The sequence below is a fragment of the Candida parapsilosis genome, contig 006372 (genome assembly GCF_000182765.1).
Source record: "Candida parapsilosis strain CDC317 annotated contig 006372".
Classification (NCBI taxonomy): domain Eukaryota; kingdom Fungi; phylum Ascomycota; class Pichiomycetes; order Serinales; family Debaryomycetaceae; genus Lodderomyces; species Lodderomyces parapsilosis.
The window spans coordinates 740,842-756,894 of NW_023503283.1; the positions used below are offsets into that span (position 1 = coordinate 740,842).

At 38.4% G+C, this 16,053-nt stretch overlaps 11 protein-coding genes across 11 annotated transcripts; 7 read left to right on the top strand and 4 right to left on the bottom strand. All coding sequences in view use genetic code 12, as the record gives it.

Moving 5' to 3' along the window:
* Positions 1-182: 182 nt before the first annotated feature.
* CPAR2_403380 (uncharacterized protein) lies at positions 183-1,553 on the top strand (the record flags this gene model as incomplete). Its single annotated transcript, XM_036811240.1, has 1 exon — positions 183-1,553. The coding sequence occupies one exon, from the start codon at positions 183-185 to the stop codon at positions 1,551-1,553; it is 1,371 nt and encodes a 456-aa protein (XP_036667697.1).
* A 25-nt stretch (positions 1,554-1,578) lies between these two features.
* Positions 1,579-2,466, bottom strand: CPAR2_403390 (hydroxyacyl-thioester dehydratase; the record flags this gene model as incomplete). The annotated part of the gene is made up of 1 exon (XM_036811241.1): positions 1,579-2,466. One exon carries the CDS (start codon positions 2,464-2,466, stop codon positions 1,579-1,581), a length of 888 nt encoding a protein of 295 aa, XP_036667698.1.
* A 174-nt stretch (positions 2,467-2,640) lies between these two features.
* Positions 2,641-3,531, top strand: RPF1 (rRNA-binding ribosome biosynthesis protein; the record flags this gene model as incomplete). Its single annotated transcript, XM_036811242.1, has 1 exon — positions 2,641-3,531. The coding sequence occupies one exon, from the start codon at positions 2,641-2,643 to the stop codon at positions 3,529-3,531; it is 891 nt and encodes a 296-aa protein (XP_036667699.1).
* A 412-nt stretch (positions 3,532-3,943) lies between these two features.
* CPAR2_403410 (S10 family peptidase) lies at positions 3,944-5,326 on the top strand (the record flags this gene model as incomplete). The annotated part of the gene is made up of 1 exon (XM_036811243.1): positions 3,944-5,326. One exon carries the CDS (start codon positions 3,944-3,946, stop codon positions 5,324-5,326), a length of 1,383 nt encoding a protein of 460 aa, XP_036667700.1.
* A 265-nt stretch (positions 5,327-5,591) lies between these two features.
* CPAR2_403420 (S10 family peptidase) lies at positions 5,592-7,100 on the top strand (the record flags this gene model as incomplete). Its single annotated transcript, XM_036811244.1, has 1 exon — positions 5,592-7,100. One exon carries the CDS (start codon positions 5,592-5,594, stop codon positions 7,098-7,100), a length of 1,509 nt encoding a protein of 502 aa, XP_036667701.1.
* Positions 7,090-8,169, bottom strand: DAO2 (Dao2p; the record flags this gene model as incomplete). The annotated part of the gene is made up of 1 exon (XM_036811246.1): positions 7,090-8,169. The coding sequence occupies one exon, from the start codon at positions 8,167-8,169 to the stop codon at positions 7,090-7,092; it is 1,080 nt and encodes a 359-aa protein (XP_036667702.1).
* A 182-nt stretch (positions 8,170-8,351) lies between these two features.
* Positions 8,352-9,056, top strand: CSH3 (Csh3p; the record flags this gene model as incomplete). The annotated part of the gene is made up of 1 exon (XM_036811247.1): positions 8,352-9,056. The coding sequence occupies one exon, from the start codon at positions 8,352-8,354 to the stop codon at positions 9,054-9,056; it is 705 nt and encodes a 234-aa protein (XP_036667703.1).
* A 200-nt stretch (positions 9,057-9,256) lies between these two features.
* Positions 9,257-9,775, top strand: CPAR2_403450 (uncharacterized protein; the record flags this gene model as incomplete). Its single annotated transcript, XM_036811248.1, has 2 exons — positions 9,257-9,310; positions 9,584-9,775. 2 exons carry the CDS (start codon positions 9,257-9,259, stop codon positions 9,773-9,775), a joined length of 246 nt encoding a protein of 81 aa, XP_036667704.1.
* A 339-nt stretch (positions 9,776-10,114) lies between these two features.
* On the top strand, positions 10,115-11,038 carry CPAR2_403460 (mitochondrial 54S ribosomal protein uL22m; the record flags this gene model as incomplete). Its single annotated transcript, XM_036811249.1, has 1 exon — positions 10,115-11,038. The coding sequence occupies one exon, from the start codon at positions 10,115-10,117 to the stop codon at positions 11,036-11,038; it is 924 nt and encodes a 307-aa protein (XP_036667705.1).
* A 197-nt stretch (positions 11,039-11,235) lies between these two features.
* Positions 11,236-11,592, bottom strand: MOH1 (Moh1p; the record flags this gene model as incomplete). The annotated part of the gene is made up of 1 exon (XM_036811250.1): positions 11,236-11,592. One exon carries the CDS (start codon positions 11,590-11,592, stop codon positions 11,236-11,238), a length of 357 nt encoding a protein of 118 aa, XP_036667706.1.
* A 1,826-nt stretch (positions 11,593-13,418) lies between these two features.
* Positions 13,419-15,812, bottom strand: DOT4 (ubiquitin-specific protease; the record flags this gene model as incomplete). The annotated part of the gene is made up of 1 exon (XM_036811251.1): positions 13,419-15,812. The coding sequence occupies one exon, from the start codon at positions 15,810-15,812 to the stop codon at positions 13,419-13,421; it is 2,394 nt and encodes a 797-aa protein (XP_036667707.1).
* Between the last annotated feature and the right edge of the window lie 241 nt (positions 15,813-16,053).

Below are 16,053 nucleotides of genomic sequence, written 5' to 3' on the forward strand. Positions count from 1 at the left end.
TTGGTGTTTCTCGGCGCCCATACCGCAATAGCGATTTTATTTTTTTTTTTCATTTTTTTCTCTCTTCTCTTTTTGGTTGAGATCTGATAAAATTGATGAAATAGATAAAAAAAAATTTTCGCTACTTTTCAAAGTATTTAAGAACCACCAAGTATCACGACTTTTGTAAGATCCCATTGATCATGACTGAACAAGAGAATAAACCAGAAATGCCAACTATCAGCTCGGCGGTCAAAAATATAGCTCACACAGCAGCAAAGCTGTATTCGAAATTATCATCACCAATGACAAATTTACCTCAACGCAGCCATACTCCAATACCCATATCGACAAATATCTTGATTGTTGGTGGTGCATACGCAGGAATCGCAGCCTTGCGTGCTTTACAAATCAATTTGTCATCGCGTATCCCCAAAGACGGTAACAAAATTAGCATAACTTTGGTAGAGCCTAAAGACGGACTATTAAATATTTTGGGTATATCGCGATCTATTGTTAGTACCCAGTTTGCTCAAACACAATATATTCCATTCAACAAATTGGACCATATCAGATTCAATAGTATCATATCTGATGATGTTAGTAAACAGCATTACGATTCATCATGGTTTACACAAGCAGGTGATGCTTATGAAAATCAATTGCAATTGAATTTCATTCATGGACGTATAACGTCATTGGATTTACAATCAGCGGAATATACGTTGAACAACTCAACTACTGAAACAGGCAAGATTGAATTTGATTATGTGATTATGGCAAGTGGAAGAGACCGTAATTGGCCAACTACACCATTGGCAAACACCCAACAACAATTTTTGGATGAAGTTGGACGAGCCAAGAGTCAGATTGAACAAGCAAACATCATCTCCATTATTGGTGCTGGTGCAGTGGGCACTGAAATTGCCGGAGATATCAAAACAGCATACCCTGATAAGACAGTCAATTTAATCCATCCTCATGAACATTTCCCACCTGAACCATTAAGTTTGGAGTTCAAAACAATGGTGCAAGATTCAATTGAACGATCAGGGGTCAATATATATCTAAACACCCGAATTGAAAAAGTATTGGACGATAACAACAATTTACTCACAACGTCACAAAAAGTTATTGAATCGGACTTGAATTTCCATTGTTGTTCCAAGCACAATAATACATTATTTTTATCACCACAACTCCAAGATTATATCGTCAATGGACAAGTTAACACCAATGACTATTTACAGTTGACTAACCCAAACACTCATCTCACACAGGAAAATTTCTTTGTTGTTGGTGATTTGGTAAATTTCCCCATTATTAAATCTGCTGGATGGGCAATGTACATGGGACGTCAAGTTGCCAATAATATAACCAGTTTGATATTTGATGCAACCTTGGTTGAACCTATGCCCGATTTATCGAGTATGCCTTATGGAATGGTGATTGTTGGTGGTAACGAAGAGATTATTAGTGAATTGCTGGGTGATGTGCAATTGAATCATGAAGGGTACAAGAAGGAGTATCTTGATTATTGTATTGGTAAAGTAAGAGCTACACTAGATGTATAAATGAGAATCAACACAACCACCACGCCTATGTTTCAGGCTTTTTGCATTTTACGGTACCTTGTAGATATACAGTTTTGTCCACAGGATGAAACAATGTCAATTCAAATTCATTTGCACCTTTGGCGATAATCAGTATTGCAGCTTCTTCATTGACAAAAAACGGTTCAAACGTGCGATACTTGAAGTAATGAGCAACAAGATCGGGATGTTGTAGACTAAAGTAATACAATATCAATGTCACTTGAAATGGACCATGAACGAGCAATGTAGGCAAATTTTCAATTGAATGGGCGTATCTAGCGTCAAAATGGATACGATGTAGGTTATAAGTGAGCATGCTATACTTCATCAAGTCAATGGGTGATAGTTTGAATGTGACTAGCGGTTCATGATGAGTCAATTTGGGAAAATTGTTTGGCGCATATAATCTGTTTGTATACAGCAATGTCCTATTCTCAACTAGTAGCTCACGTCCTTCTGAAGTAGTGTATTTACGCTCAATATCAACAAAAACATCTTCATTGAATGGTTTAACCGTTTTGACCTGCTCAGTGCATTTCATAGCAGTATTCAATTCTGGTGGTTGAACAAATTGAATGGCTCCTTTGGCCCATAATCGTCTCATGTATAGTTGATGATTATCAATCACCGGTGCTTGGTAGTTATCGTATCCATCACTTCCCAAATGCTGATTCGTTTGACAGTTGAAAATGAAATGAAACCCTCGAAACCAGCTCTTTTGTGCTGTTGAGTTCTCCGTTGCCGATTGATCCAGTGGTTGTGTGATTTTGAAAATACCTTCAAGTAAGTTGGTCAAGTTGGTAATAGGACCAATGGAGTAAGTGTCCTTTATGACAAAGGTTTTGGGCTTGATGAGACGACCCCATTGTGCTATACACTCCCTCGTGATCATTGCTAATTGTAACAACTAAATGAATGTGTGTGCTTCGGAGATTTGATCAGAAAACTTTATCCTACGCTACCAATCACTCACATGGGAAATCTTTGTGCGATTGGCGGTGATGATTTTTCTGCATCTCATCTCTCTAATTTATGAATCAAACTGCCTTGTGTACCCCCTTCCATCATGAGTAGCACCAGTGAAGCCTTGAAACGGATAAAAAACAAACAAAGAAGACAGCAAGTATATGCCGACATCAAGAGACAAAAAGTCAAAGACCGCCATAAATTACGAGCAGAACGAGCCGATGAAGAACGTAATAATCCTGAGTTACGAGAACAAAGAATTGCCGAAAATATTCCTGCTACAATCGATTCCAAACGAGTTTACGATGAAACTCTCCTGGCAAAAATTGAAGGCGATGAAGATGAGTTTAGTGAATATTTCACCAATTTATCCAAGGATCCCAAAATCCTTCTCACGACAAATATTGGTGCCAAGAAACCAGCTTATGAGTTTGCTGACATGTTGATGGATTTCCTCCCCAATACCACATTTGTCAAACGTAAAAAAGACTTTAATATTCAAGATATGGCCAAGTTTTGCTCCAATAGAGAATACACATTGTTGGCAATTATAAATGAAGACAAAAAAAAAGTTACGGGATTAACATTGGTCAACTTACCCGAAGGACCGACATTTTATTTCTCTATAAGTTCAATAATTGACGGCAAGAGAATAAAAGGTCATGGTGTGGCCACGGATCATATACCAGAATTAGTACTTAACAATTTCAACACTCGATTGGGTAAAACTGTTGGCCGTTTATTTCAATCTGTTTTTCCCCATAAACCCGAATTACAAGGAAGGCAAGTTATAACATTGCATAACCAACGTGACTACATATTCTTGAGAAGACATCGATACGTGTTTAGGAATGAAGAAAAAGTAGGACTACAGGAGTTGGGACCACAGTTTACCCTTAAGTTGAGAAGGATGCAAAAGGGTGTCAAGGGTGATGTTGTGTGGGAATTTAGACCTGATATGGAGAGAGACAAGAGAAAGTTTTATTTATAGAGTGTTACTATGTTCAAAGTTGTGAGGTGACACGTCTTGGATTAGAGGCATCCATTATCCAAGATAGCGCAACTACCACGGGAAATGTTGAGAGGGACATTAATGTTTGATAGCTTATTCACTTCTCAGCTTTGTGTCGTATCTGTACATTTATTCAACCTTTTGCATAGCACACATTTTGTAAATCTAGATCTAATTTGATACATTCAATAACATAAAGCGTCGGTGCACTTCCTTCTCTATCTTGTAGTCTTGATTGAAATGTGAGTTATACTTCTTTTCTATTGCTTTCACATAGTAATTTTAGTCGTTTGCTTTCGGGCTATTTCGTTGGACAAGTATTGAGTGCAATGACTTTTTGCGTCACTTCTCAAAATTGCGCGGCACAAACTTTGTCGACAAAAGCACCATCATGAGATTCACTATACTCCTCACTGCATTTGCTGCTCTTGTAGTGTCATCCCAGACCGCGTTTGACACGAATACAGCACACACTGTCAAGCAATATCCATCTTATACTCTTTTCACTAGATCGATTGCTTCCTTGGGATTAGAATCGCCATCAGTAGGTCAATACGCAGGATACTTCAAATGTGATTTGACACAACAAAGCTTGTTTTATTGGTTCTTTGAGAGCAGAAACAATCCAGCTACAGACCCATTAATTCTTTGGCTTACCGGTGGACCCGGCTGCTCTTCAAGTTATGGATTATTTTTTGAATTAGGTCCAAGTTCAATAAACGCAAAGTTAGAACCGGTACGCAACCCATGGTCGTGGAATTCCAACGCGTCCATAATCTTTCTAGATCAGCCTGGCTACACGGGGTATTCATATGGTGGTTTGCCCGCTCTCAATACCGATACAGCAACTCAACCGATTTACATCTTTATTGAATTCTTTTTTGATCGGTTCCCTCAGTTTAGAAAAGTTCCATTCCATATTGCTGGTGAGTCGTACTCTGGCCATTACATTCCCAACTTGATGCACCAGTTCAAGAAAAATCAACTCACCATTACATTCAATGTCAGTTCTGTGCTTATTGGAAATGGGATTATTGATCCCTTAACACAAATTGGTGCTTACAGGCCCATGGCATGTGGAGGTGGTGGACACGAGAGGCTTTTGAATGAACTGGTATGCCAAGGGATGTTGGACAAGTATCAAGAATTTAAACGGTTTGATGAAGTGTGTTACAAATATGGGGAACTCTTTTCGTGTGTTTACGCTAGAAAATTGGGCAATGAAGTGGGTGCTCCATTCAACGAGCTTGGGCTTAACCCTTATGACATCAGAAAGGAATGCGTTGCCAATACTTCTGATTGCTACCTTGAGTCTCAACCGATAGATCAATATTTGAATCTTGATGAAGTGAAAAGGACGCTAGGAGTACCCTTGGAGATAGAGTTTGAGATGTGCAAAGATTCAGTTACATGGCCATTTGAAGTTTATGGAGACAATATGCGCCCATCTCAGCAATTTCTTCAAGACTTGTTAGAGCAAGATATCCCAGTTCTCATCTACGCTGGTGACAAGGACTATGTTTGTGGATGGGTTGGTTTGTTAGATGTTTGCAACAAGTTAAACTATAAACAATTTGAAAAGCAACAATTGCGTCCTTGGGTGACAAGCAACAAGGGTATTGTAGCTGGAGAGGTAAAGAACTTTGACAAATTGACATTCGTGAGAGTGTATGATGCTGGCCATATGGTGCCCTTTGACCAACCACAAAATGCGTTGGATTTGGTCAACCGTTGGACCCGAGGTGATTATGGGTTTAACAAAGGCTCTGTGTAAATGTGTCATAGCTTATTTCGTGTTTCTTTTTGTATAGAAAGGCTCAAGTTACTTCGCCTTCGTTTATTACATTCCCTTTGCACTGGCGGCTTTAAACATATTTTTTTCGCGCCGTACCATTAAGTGGGAAAAACGTTCCCAATCTTTTCTCCGCCGTTTTTCGGATTTAGGAAGCGCAAATAAGCCGAAACGAATAAAGGTGTGGTTACTTTCTTTCGTACCAAGTATCAACCAAACAACGCCAGTAAAACTACCACTCAAAATAATGAAGCTCACTTACTTGGCGGCGCTGCTTGCTATTGCATCAGCAGCACAAGTCCCATTCGAAATCCCCAATGCTAAAGACTCATTCCCCTTTGGTGATGTTAACATTGATAGTTGGACATTTCAACAAACCAATGCCTTGCAGCAGGAGTGGGCTAAAAATGTAGCAAAATTTGGCAAAGATAAGCTCTTATCCATGTATTCTCAATACAAGTTGAATTTTGCTCCACCAAGGACTGATTTAACTTACGACTTGACGTCCGGTGCTTCGACTCCAGAATTGTTGGGGTTTGATGCAGTCAAGCAATATTCAGGGTATTTCACAATTGAGGAAGCAGGTAAAAAGTTCTTTTATTGGTTTTTTGAAAGTAGAAATGACCCCGCAAAAGATCCTTTGATTTTATGGTTGCTGGGTGGACCTGGCTGTTCGTCAAATATTGGACTTGCTATGGAATTGGGACCATCATTGATCAATGCCACAGTGGTACCAGAATTCAACCCCTACTCATGGAATTCAAATGCGTCTATTGTGTTTTTGGACCAACCGGCTCAAGTTGGATTCAGTACTGGTGGTGACATTCCATTCACTACCGAACAAGCTGCTGTGGATTTCACCAATTTTGTGGCCCTTTTCCGGGAAAAATACCCTCAATATGCTCATTTGGATTTTCATATTGCTGGAGAGTCTTATGCCGGTCATTATATTCCCAAGTTTGCGTCAAGCGTTGTTGAAGCTGGCTTGCCGTTGAAATCGGTGCTTATTGGAAACGGTATAACAGATGCAGTTGTACAAGCTGGACAAGTTGCTAATATGGGATGTGGTGCCGGAGGTATTGGCAAGATTTATACTGATGAAGAATGTGAGTCATATGATACGTATTACCAACGGTTCGTACCATTTGGTTTGCTTTGTTATCAGTATCCCAATCCCGTCACTTGCTTTATTTCAATCTTGGCCACCCCCAATAAACCCGATAGTGGTGATTTGAACCCATATGATTCAAGACAAACGTGTGATTCCTCTAATCCATTATGCTATCCACAACTCAATTACATCACCGACTACTTCAACGAACCAAAAGTTCAACAAGGATTGGGTGTGGATAAGAATTTCACTGCTTGTAATAATGAAGTGGGAGTCTCGTTTTTAACTGACCATAATATGCCATATCAACAATATATTGCTGAATTGTTGGAAAAGAACGTTCCGGTGTTGATATATGCTGGTGATAAGGATTTGGTTTGTGACTGGTTGGGAAACTTGGCATGGGTTAATAAATTACCATATTCTGATCATAAACGATTCAATGCTACTAAGTTTGAACCTTGGATTACAAGGGAAGGACACAAAGCTGGTGAAGTTAAGAATTATAAACATTTTACATACTTGAGAGTGTTTGATTCCGGTCATATGGTTCCATTAGACCAGCCACAAAATGCATTAGATATGGTTAATCGTTGGATCCAAGGTGATTATGCGTTCAAACTTGACAAACATATTATAGTTTAGACTTGTTTAATACAGAAACCAAGTTTTGATATACTTGTAAACTAGCTCCATAACTCAATTCGTAACCCATTCCACCAGCACCATAGTTGTTAATTACTGGGTGACCCTCATGATATTCAATTGATGTATTCAATCCACCCACTCTTGCTGGCCTCAATCCAACATTGACCCTTTCAACATCGAAATACGATTCTCCAGTGATAACATTAGTCTTTTTCAAATCAGGGAAATACTTATTGCCCAATTGAATCAAATGTCTTGTATCCTCTTCTCGAACGCCAGTGTATGAGTCGTTTTTTTGTTTGGTTCCTCCAAGTATAACCCCTCCATGCAATGGTCTTGGAATGATAAAGATCCATGATCCATCTCGCAATTGGTGAGTTACTGTCTTGTCCAACTTGAATGACCTCGGTGGCTTAATGAGTAAAGTTTGACCTCGAATGGGGTAGCATTGTGGGTCATAACCACCATCGTATTGTAGTCCAGTGCCTGTGCAGTTGATAATAATTGGAGATTTAAACATCCCAATAACCTGTTTTAAGTTGTCCAATTTCTTGTGAATAAACTTGACATTTTGTTGGAATAGCAACTTGCGGTAGATATACCCCAAATATACAATTGTGTTGACGACCCATGTATCGTACTTGAATCCAACAAATCCTTCTAAATCATTATTTCTGGTGAAATTATTCATTCCATCACTATATCCGTACCCCACTTTCTTGTACAAATCATTGGCGTCTTGCAAATACTCCAATCCATCAACAAATCGAATCGAGCTTTCGGGATCTCTTGCAGCCACTTCGGCAAAATACTGCAATGTGTCTCTCGTCATTTTCATTTCTTTCTTATCTTGATCATTGGCACTGGGGAATGGACGAAAATGCGCACCGGCCCAAGGCGATGTGTACTCATGGGAATTTGACATTGTTGTGTTCAACTTTGGATCGTGGGGTCCATATTCAGCAACAACGTAAATCTCGTGCTCATCCGTCACTTTTTCACTCAATGTGAGAGCAGTTGTGAGACCTAGGATTCCTGCTCCAACGACTACAATCTGTAATGGCATTTGTTACTGTGGTGAAAAGGAGTTGAGTTGTTGCAAAATAAATCGGGTGATCTAAACCGCACAATGATTCTCTCCTGAATAAATATGATGCGGCGAAACAAAGACAGGAAAAAAAAAAAAGGCGCAGAGAAGAGTGAAGAGACTATTGATCAAGAGGTACAACTCAATCTATCCCTTGAAAGATGATGAAATATAAAGATATTGTGCCAATTGGTACCGTTTTAATCATTGCATCCACCTCATTTGGTCTCGGAGCAATCTATGCCAACTGGCCCTATGACTTGAACACATTATGGCGTGCCACTGACCCCAATGCATTTGCCAAATCATTAGTTCATTACCAAACATGGGCCCAAGCACCAATGTACGTCCATTATGTTTTGCATGCCGTGGGGTTTATTGGTCTTGTCGGTCATTTCATCAAGCTTTATAAGCCAGACGAAGAGGCAAAATATTTCGAATATGGATCATTAGCATTATTTATGATTGCTATTGTCATTTACTTGACCAATTTACGAACTGGGATTAATGCTGCCATCACTGGTGAATGGGGTGAAGTTGATTCCAAGACTGGGATTAATGTAATTGCTGCTTCTCAAGTTATGATTATTTTAGTTCTTGTTGGTGTTTTGGTATTGCAAGGTGGTTTATATTATGCTCAATGGTATGATGAAGAATTGAAAAAGGAGTTTTATGAGACTGAAGCTAGGGAAGCTGCGTTGGCTGCTGAACGTCAAGCCAAGCAGGAGGAGGACATTATTGCTTCCACTAATGAGGGTGGAAGTGATGATGCTAATGTTGAGATTATTGCCGAAAGTGATAGAACTGCAATTGACACTAAGGGAAAGAAGAAGAAATCAAATACTGTAAAGAAGAGGAAATCTTAGGGGTGAGAAGTACTTTTGATTGTGTGTAGTGTAGTTATTCGTATATGAATTGTACAATGTATGCATTTTTACAGGGTCGTGCGATGCCACCACATTTCTAATTATTTTGAGCCAACCAATGGGGCCCACCAAAAATTTCATTACGCATTCTAATCACTCTATTTAGATCAACAAGAAGCCTTTTCCTTTACAACACAAGAATGTCAGAAAAAGTCTGGGGTGATAAACCAGTATATTTTAAACAACCAGTAAGAGTATGTGATAAGTGATTGATATTGCCAATGCGTGGGGAGAAAGAGAGAGAATAGTGTGATGGGACCTGGAAAAGATATGCAAGTATCAACTTTGGTCGGTTAGATCCAGCAAAGTCGAAACTTCGTGAGTCAATTTAGGATCAATGAGACCTAACATGCAACAATTCAGTCGTGTTCTGTTGACGTTTGCATCAGTCAAGAGCATCCCCCCTCCCCTTCACAGCGACTTCCCTCCACACGTTCTGAACAATACTAACTTCATCAACTTTTTAGTGGCTCAGATATCATGCACACGTTAACCCAGCACTTTTCCTAGCTGTTTCATTAGGTGCTGCTGCTCCGGTGCTATTATTAGCTACGCCATTGAGAAGGAAGTATTTATATTCTGATCACGAACCTATTCCTATGGTTTATCCATTACCTAATAGGCCTAGAGAATCAGGTTTAAAGGGGTATGATGATTAACCTGAAGTAGGTTTTGGAGAGAGGGGAAGTAAGATGGTGTTGTAAAGACAGGATGAATGGGTGAACTTTGTACTTTTTGATTAAGTGATCAGGTATATCTTCATGTTTATTTATATAAAAGTCTGTGGTTATTGTTAAATGGAGGAGAATAATCGTAGTCACATATCATATGCTCTTACTCTTTAAAAAGTACGTTCTATTTAAGCTATGTGGTCACAATAAATTGTCTTCTTTCAACCATCAACGACAAAATCCAATGAAATGAAAAAAAAAAAAATTGTTTGCATAAAAATTTTCAGAATCCTAGACCTGAACCTTGTATCAGTCCCTTTCTGCACAATGAACAGGTGGTCAGTACTAACGAGGACACCTCTCTTGAGGCTAAGCATACCCCGAACAAGAGCCACTGTATCATTACTCAGCGTGGCCCAACTTCGTTTCAACAGTTCTTCATCATCTCCATTTGGTAAATTAACCACTAATCCTATTGAAGAGATGGACAAGGCAAAGGAACAAGATGCAGGTAAAAAAACAGCTAGTGAAATAGCTAGAAACGAAGATGGTGAGGTTGATATCAGCTCAATAACTCCCCAAAACGATGAACAATTGATTGAGTATTATAAACAACAACAACAATCACAACAAAAGAAGCACAAACAACAGCCTAAATTGGAAGATTTAGTTCATCCTTTAAAAATTCAATTATTTAATCAATCAGTATCTGATCACGGATTTTTCAAAAATGATCAAATTGTTACTCATGAGGGCAAATCGTACAAGTTTCATTTAACTCCCCAAGAAATTGAAATTCTTGAACCATCGATCTATCTTTCGTCATATCGGATAAAATCATCAATGAAAAAAGCAACGGTGGTGAATCGTTTTGTACGTGGGTACGATTTAAAAACTGCCATTAATCAATTACATTTCAACCCAAAAAAGATGGCTACTGAATTGGAAAAGTTGCTAAAGAGAGGTTTGGCTACACTGCAAGAATTGGGGTATGATGAAGATTCAATGTATATTGCCCGGTTATGGACAGGTAGTGATGGTGAATGGAGGAAAAGATTGGATATTAAAGGAAGAGGAAGACATGGTGTTATCCATCATCGGTATATTCATTTGAAATGTGTTTTGAAAACAGGTCAAACTAAACAACGATTGGCGTGGGAAAAGCAACAAGCTGAGGCAAAGAGTAAACCAAAAATGTATTTGAATAATGAACCATTGAATATTAAAGTGAGACCATGGTACAAGTGGTGAAGTGAATGAAAAGTATTGTAAATAGATTAAATATAAAGCACACTTTTGGAATAGCTTAATTGTGGGAATGTTCTATGGAGGATGTAGACCGGGTTGTGTAGCGGAGAAGAGATCAGTAATGCGATTAGATAAATGTTGCAAAAGAGTAAACCTAATGGTTCCCTACATAAAGAGCCCCTTTTTCCTATTATGTTTCTTCATTTAGACATATTTATATAACTCTTTTCAATAACAAACTTGCCTTCCTTGTAGCTTTCACTATAACTATAACTCTTCTTATATCTCCAGCCAACAGTCTTTTTACATTGTTGGCATTTAACCTTGTTAATCTTGTACAACCCAGTGCGCATTGATGTATCTTCAGTTATGGGACTAATGTCAACATTAATCAACTGTTCAACCAACAATGCCGGACCACTGGAACCATTAAAATTATCAGACAACACCAAATTGGAAAGACAAAGGTGACTTGAGCATCCTTTACAGGTAAAAATGTGGGTATCGGGGCAAGTGTATTGGGAATTGTCAAAGTAGTTGGTATACTTTAATCCCATCGCGTGTGTAGAACTGAAAATAATAACGTAACCAGTGGGTAGGGGTGGAAGGGGTAGGGGGTGGAAGCGAGAAGGTACGAGTTGCTTTCTGTGTGTGTTGGGGGAGTATGTGTATGTGTGGGTGTGGGTGTGGGCAGAAGTGGATGATGATGATAAAGAGCAAACCACTGAGAGTGTTTTGCTGTTGTGTGCCAGTGTGGTAGTAACTGCTCTCTACCTCCTAGCCAAAGTCTTCCAACTATATTTGAATACTAATATTGTCTTGAGTAAAGCTGAGTAGTGGTGGTGATAATATGTAAAAAAAGGAAGGAAAAAGTGTGGTTTTTTATGGAAGAGTATTTGTATATTTCCTTAAAATTATAAAACAGAGTGTAGTGTATGTATGACTTGTACTATACTATACTGTAGTATACTCTACTGTAGTATATTTATTGTAACCCTAATAAAAATAGTGTAAGTGTAATGCAGACACAAAGAATGCCCAACCTATTACTACAACAGAATCAAAAGGGTATAGACTCATCAAACTGTAGTACTACTGCTGTATTAGTTGTTGTTGTAACCTAATATAATCTATATCAGTTGTAGATAGAAAATACTAATTCCTCCTCCTCCTCCTCCTCCTCTTCTTCTTATTTCTTGTTATCTTTCGTCTATGGTATTTGATTTGTGCTGTTCTCTCCCCCTTCCCCCCTTCCTCCCCATATTATTCAAGTTTTGTATTGAGAATGACGCCATTAATTAAATGAGGTTAGAGATGAAATAAACACAAACAAGCAAAAAGAATGAAGAGCTACATTTGTAACCTAATAATATTCATGAATGAAGAGGTAAACAGAATGTCTGTCTGTTTGTCTGTTTGTCTGTCTTGTTTGTCTGTTTGTCTGTCTTGTTTGTCTGTTTGTCTGTCTTGTTTGTCTGTCTGTCTGTTTGTACCACTACTGCTACTATTACTTACTACTCCACTGTTCTTTAGAAAAAGAATATCATACAACGTTGTATAATTCTTTAAATACACTAAAAATTAAAAATCACGCACAGACAGACAAGCTCAGACACAGACACACATAAGAACTTACACAATCAAAAACCCTATTCATATATATATATATGGTCACATACTCCTATTTGCTCTTGATCAAAGATTCTTCTCGGTCTTCGGTCTAAAGGCTTGGATATATAGTCGCCACGCACTCACTCACACTCACACTGACTCACACTAACTCACACTAACTCACACTAACTCACACTCACGCATATTCCTAAGCACCAACACTAGTAGAATATCTACCATGACGGAAAACCGGTTGGGTTTCTATTCCCTCCCAACCTAAAACTTTTCTCCTCCGTTTTTAAAACTTTGTGTGCATTGATTGAACCTAAGGGTCACGTAAACGTAATGTGAGTAAGTGTGTGTCTCAATTGTAATTTATATGTTCTGTTAATATTCCGTCATACTCCGACACTTTCCATTTTGGTAATCAACTCCGAGGGTTTATAGCATGATACTAATACGGTGTGATTTGCCTAGCTCAAGTGTCGCAATGTGCAATAGTACGACATCAAAGAATGTCAGACACAAATACAATACAATACATTTCATTACAATCTCAGACAGTAAAAATAATCTTCTTATCTTATCTACAAAAGAGACAGAAATATACACAAAATGTTAAATTGCTATTGGAAACGACTCTTGAATCCAACAATCTAAGTCATAGAGCTTTTATTTTACCCCTAGAAGGCAATACATTCTTTTCTACAATTAATGTAGTCTTTTTATATCTATTATTACCCTACCTCTCATCTTCACCCTCTATCCTACTCTATTCTATCCCTTGTTTTTTTTTTTTTTCTTTCGGAGTTAGCTTCGTATACACCAACACATAGGCATTTGCATCCAGTAATGCCTTTCTCTCATCAATACGATTGATATATTCGTCATCATAAGTACTCCAACTCACTCCGTCAGGTTGTAACACATGACAAATGTAATGACCACTTGAGATTGATCTACCTTCATGAACAATCACAGCAATCAATTGATATTTAACTGGAGTAGTACCATCATCACCACAACCACTACTATGTTCAGTTGTTTCCCTATCCATGTATTTAGTCAAATCAAGGTATTTTGAGTAACTTATTCCCTGCTTCACTTTACTCAGTGAGTTCCCATCAAATTTAAATCTTTTTAAATGAATAGTCAATGTTTCCGGTGCCGTTAAAATGGATGAAATCTTGTTGGCTTGGGTGAAAGCCTGGCATTTATCACAAAAATACCCCAGTTTGGAATCTTGATCATTTTTTCGAATAACTTCATTACTGAAAAATTCATTAATTGATTTTTCAATTGTAAATCGACAACTATTTTGATACTTCTTCTTGTTTAATCCCAACGATAAATCATAAAACTCTTGTCTTGTAGAAGAAATATTGTGACATTGTTGACAATCAATCCTTTGATGTAGTAATCCCCCAAAAATATCATAAATTATCGATTCATTCAATTTATGTCCTTTTGGTACACTATCCTCTTGTAATCGGGACATTAAACTCATATAGTACTCATGACTATCCTCTTGTTGCCACTCACTCATCATACAATTGATATCATCTAATCGTTGAATTATTCGTTTGGGATTGATATATTTGGCGGTGGGTTTGTTTGGATTCCACATTCTCCTAGATAGATCAGCCAATATGTGACTGATTGATCGCGGTTTCAAATTGGCAACTTTACCTTGATTGATATCATTTAGATAATGTTGGAAAGCAGGAATATGAATCAATGTTTGTATGGCTGAATTCATATAACATGTAACTCCATGGTTTAATAATCCCACTGGTGGTTTGGCATTGGTTAACTCACGCCAGTTTTTGTAAATTCTTGTTGATCCATTGGATCCACAATCAGATGGTAATTCATTAAATGCATAGTATTGGTTTTGAAATTTACTACTCTTTTGTTCGTCACTATCTTCTGGTGATGTAGGTGGAGTTGAACTAGACTTGACGAAATTCACACCATCTTGACCATTGACTAGCTCTTTTGGCTTCTCCTCTCTCTTTTCAACTCGCCTTGTAATTGTATGCACTCTCCCTTGCCCATTAACAAGTTGATCAATTTTCAAATCGTGTCTCAATTTGTCCACATCTTTATCTTCATCCACATACTCACCATCGCCTGCATCGCTCTCCAATGATGGTGTGCTCTCGGTAGAAGAATGACTTGCTTCAATCTCATTCTCGTTATAACTTACATCTCCCTCCTCATCACTCTCGTCAGTGCTATCACCGACTTCAGTCACTTCAACATCTTCAAAGTCCGGATCTTCCTCTTCTTCCTCCTCCCCCTCTTCTCCTTCTTCTTCCTCTCCAGTTTCGCTCTTTTCTGGCTCGCTGAATCCAGTGAATGGAGAATTTTCATCATAAATCTCATCAGCTGATGATGATGATGATAACGGCGATCCACCTTCTTCATAGCCTCCTTCTCTTTGCAAAAAATTAAACTTTTTCGAGTTGCTCTCCCTTTCCTGTTCTACTTCTCCCTCTCCTTCAACAAACACCTCACCAACATCTTCTTCTTCCTCACCATTGGAAACACCACCAAAAAGTGATTTGAGTGATCCCCACAATCCCTTTGATTTCTTGACTTGCGGTTGGTCGGAGGGATAGAGGTCCCCATCGTCATACTCCACCTCATCCACTCCATATTCTTGTCCTTCATCATCACTGTCATCAGTTTCAACCTTCAACCTCTCCATCCGCTTCTCCTCCTTCTCCTTCTCTCTATTCTCCATCTCTGCCAATTTCCTCTTTCTTTTCCTCTCCCTTGGTCCATCATATTTGTTCCCACTATATGATGCAACCGCCTCAGCTAATGATTTAGGTCTCTTGACTCCACTATTTACACCTTTCCCACTGTTTCTGGCACTTTGTAATACTGCAGAACCATTGATACTGCCATTTTGCTTCATTTCTTTACTATCACTGGCTCTCGCGGTATTTTTAGACAAGATTATGTACGAAGCAGGTAAGTGTTGTGATGTTGATGAGTAATTCTCTTGATGTTTTGCTGGAGTGAATGTGATCGGTGTGGTCAAGTACCTGCTCAATACGGGATTAGTGGATTGAGTACTAGATTTACTTTTCGATAAAGGTGATGTTGTTGTGGCGGTGGTGATAGTGGTGGAAGTAGTTGTTCTTTGGTTTGACATATGAAGTTGATATTACTAGCCTAAACCAAAAATTGCAAAAAAAAAAAATGTAAAACTAAAGTTAACACACACGCACACCAAAATGAAAGAAATGAGGTACTTTTAATATGCGATGAATGATGGGTACAGTTACAGTATAATTCCGCTGGTGCGTGTTGATATACAGAATGTGTTATTACTGTGTGTAGATGTTTTCTTATCGTCAATTTGACTGGTTGCTGTTGTATTGGAATGATGATTT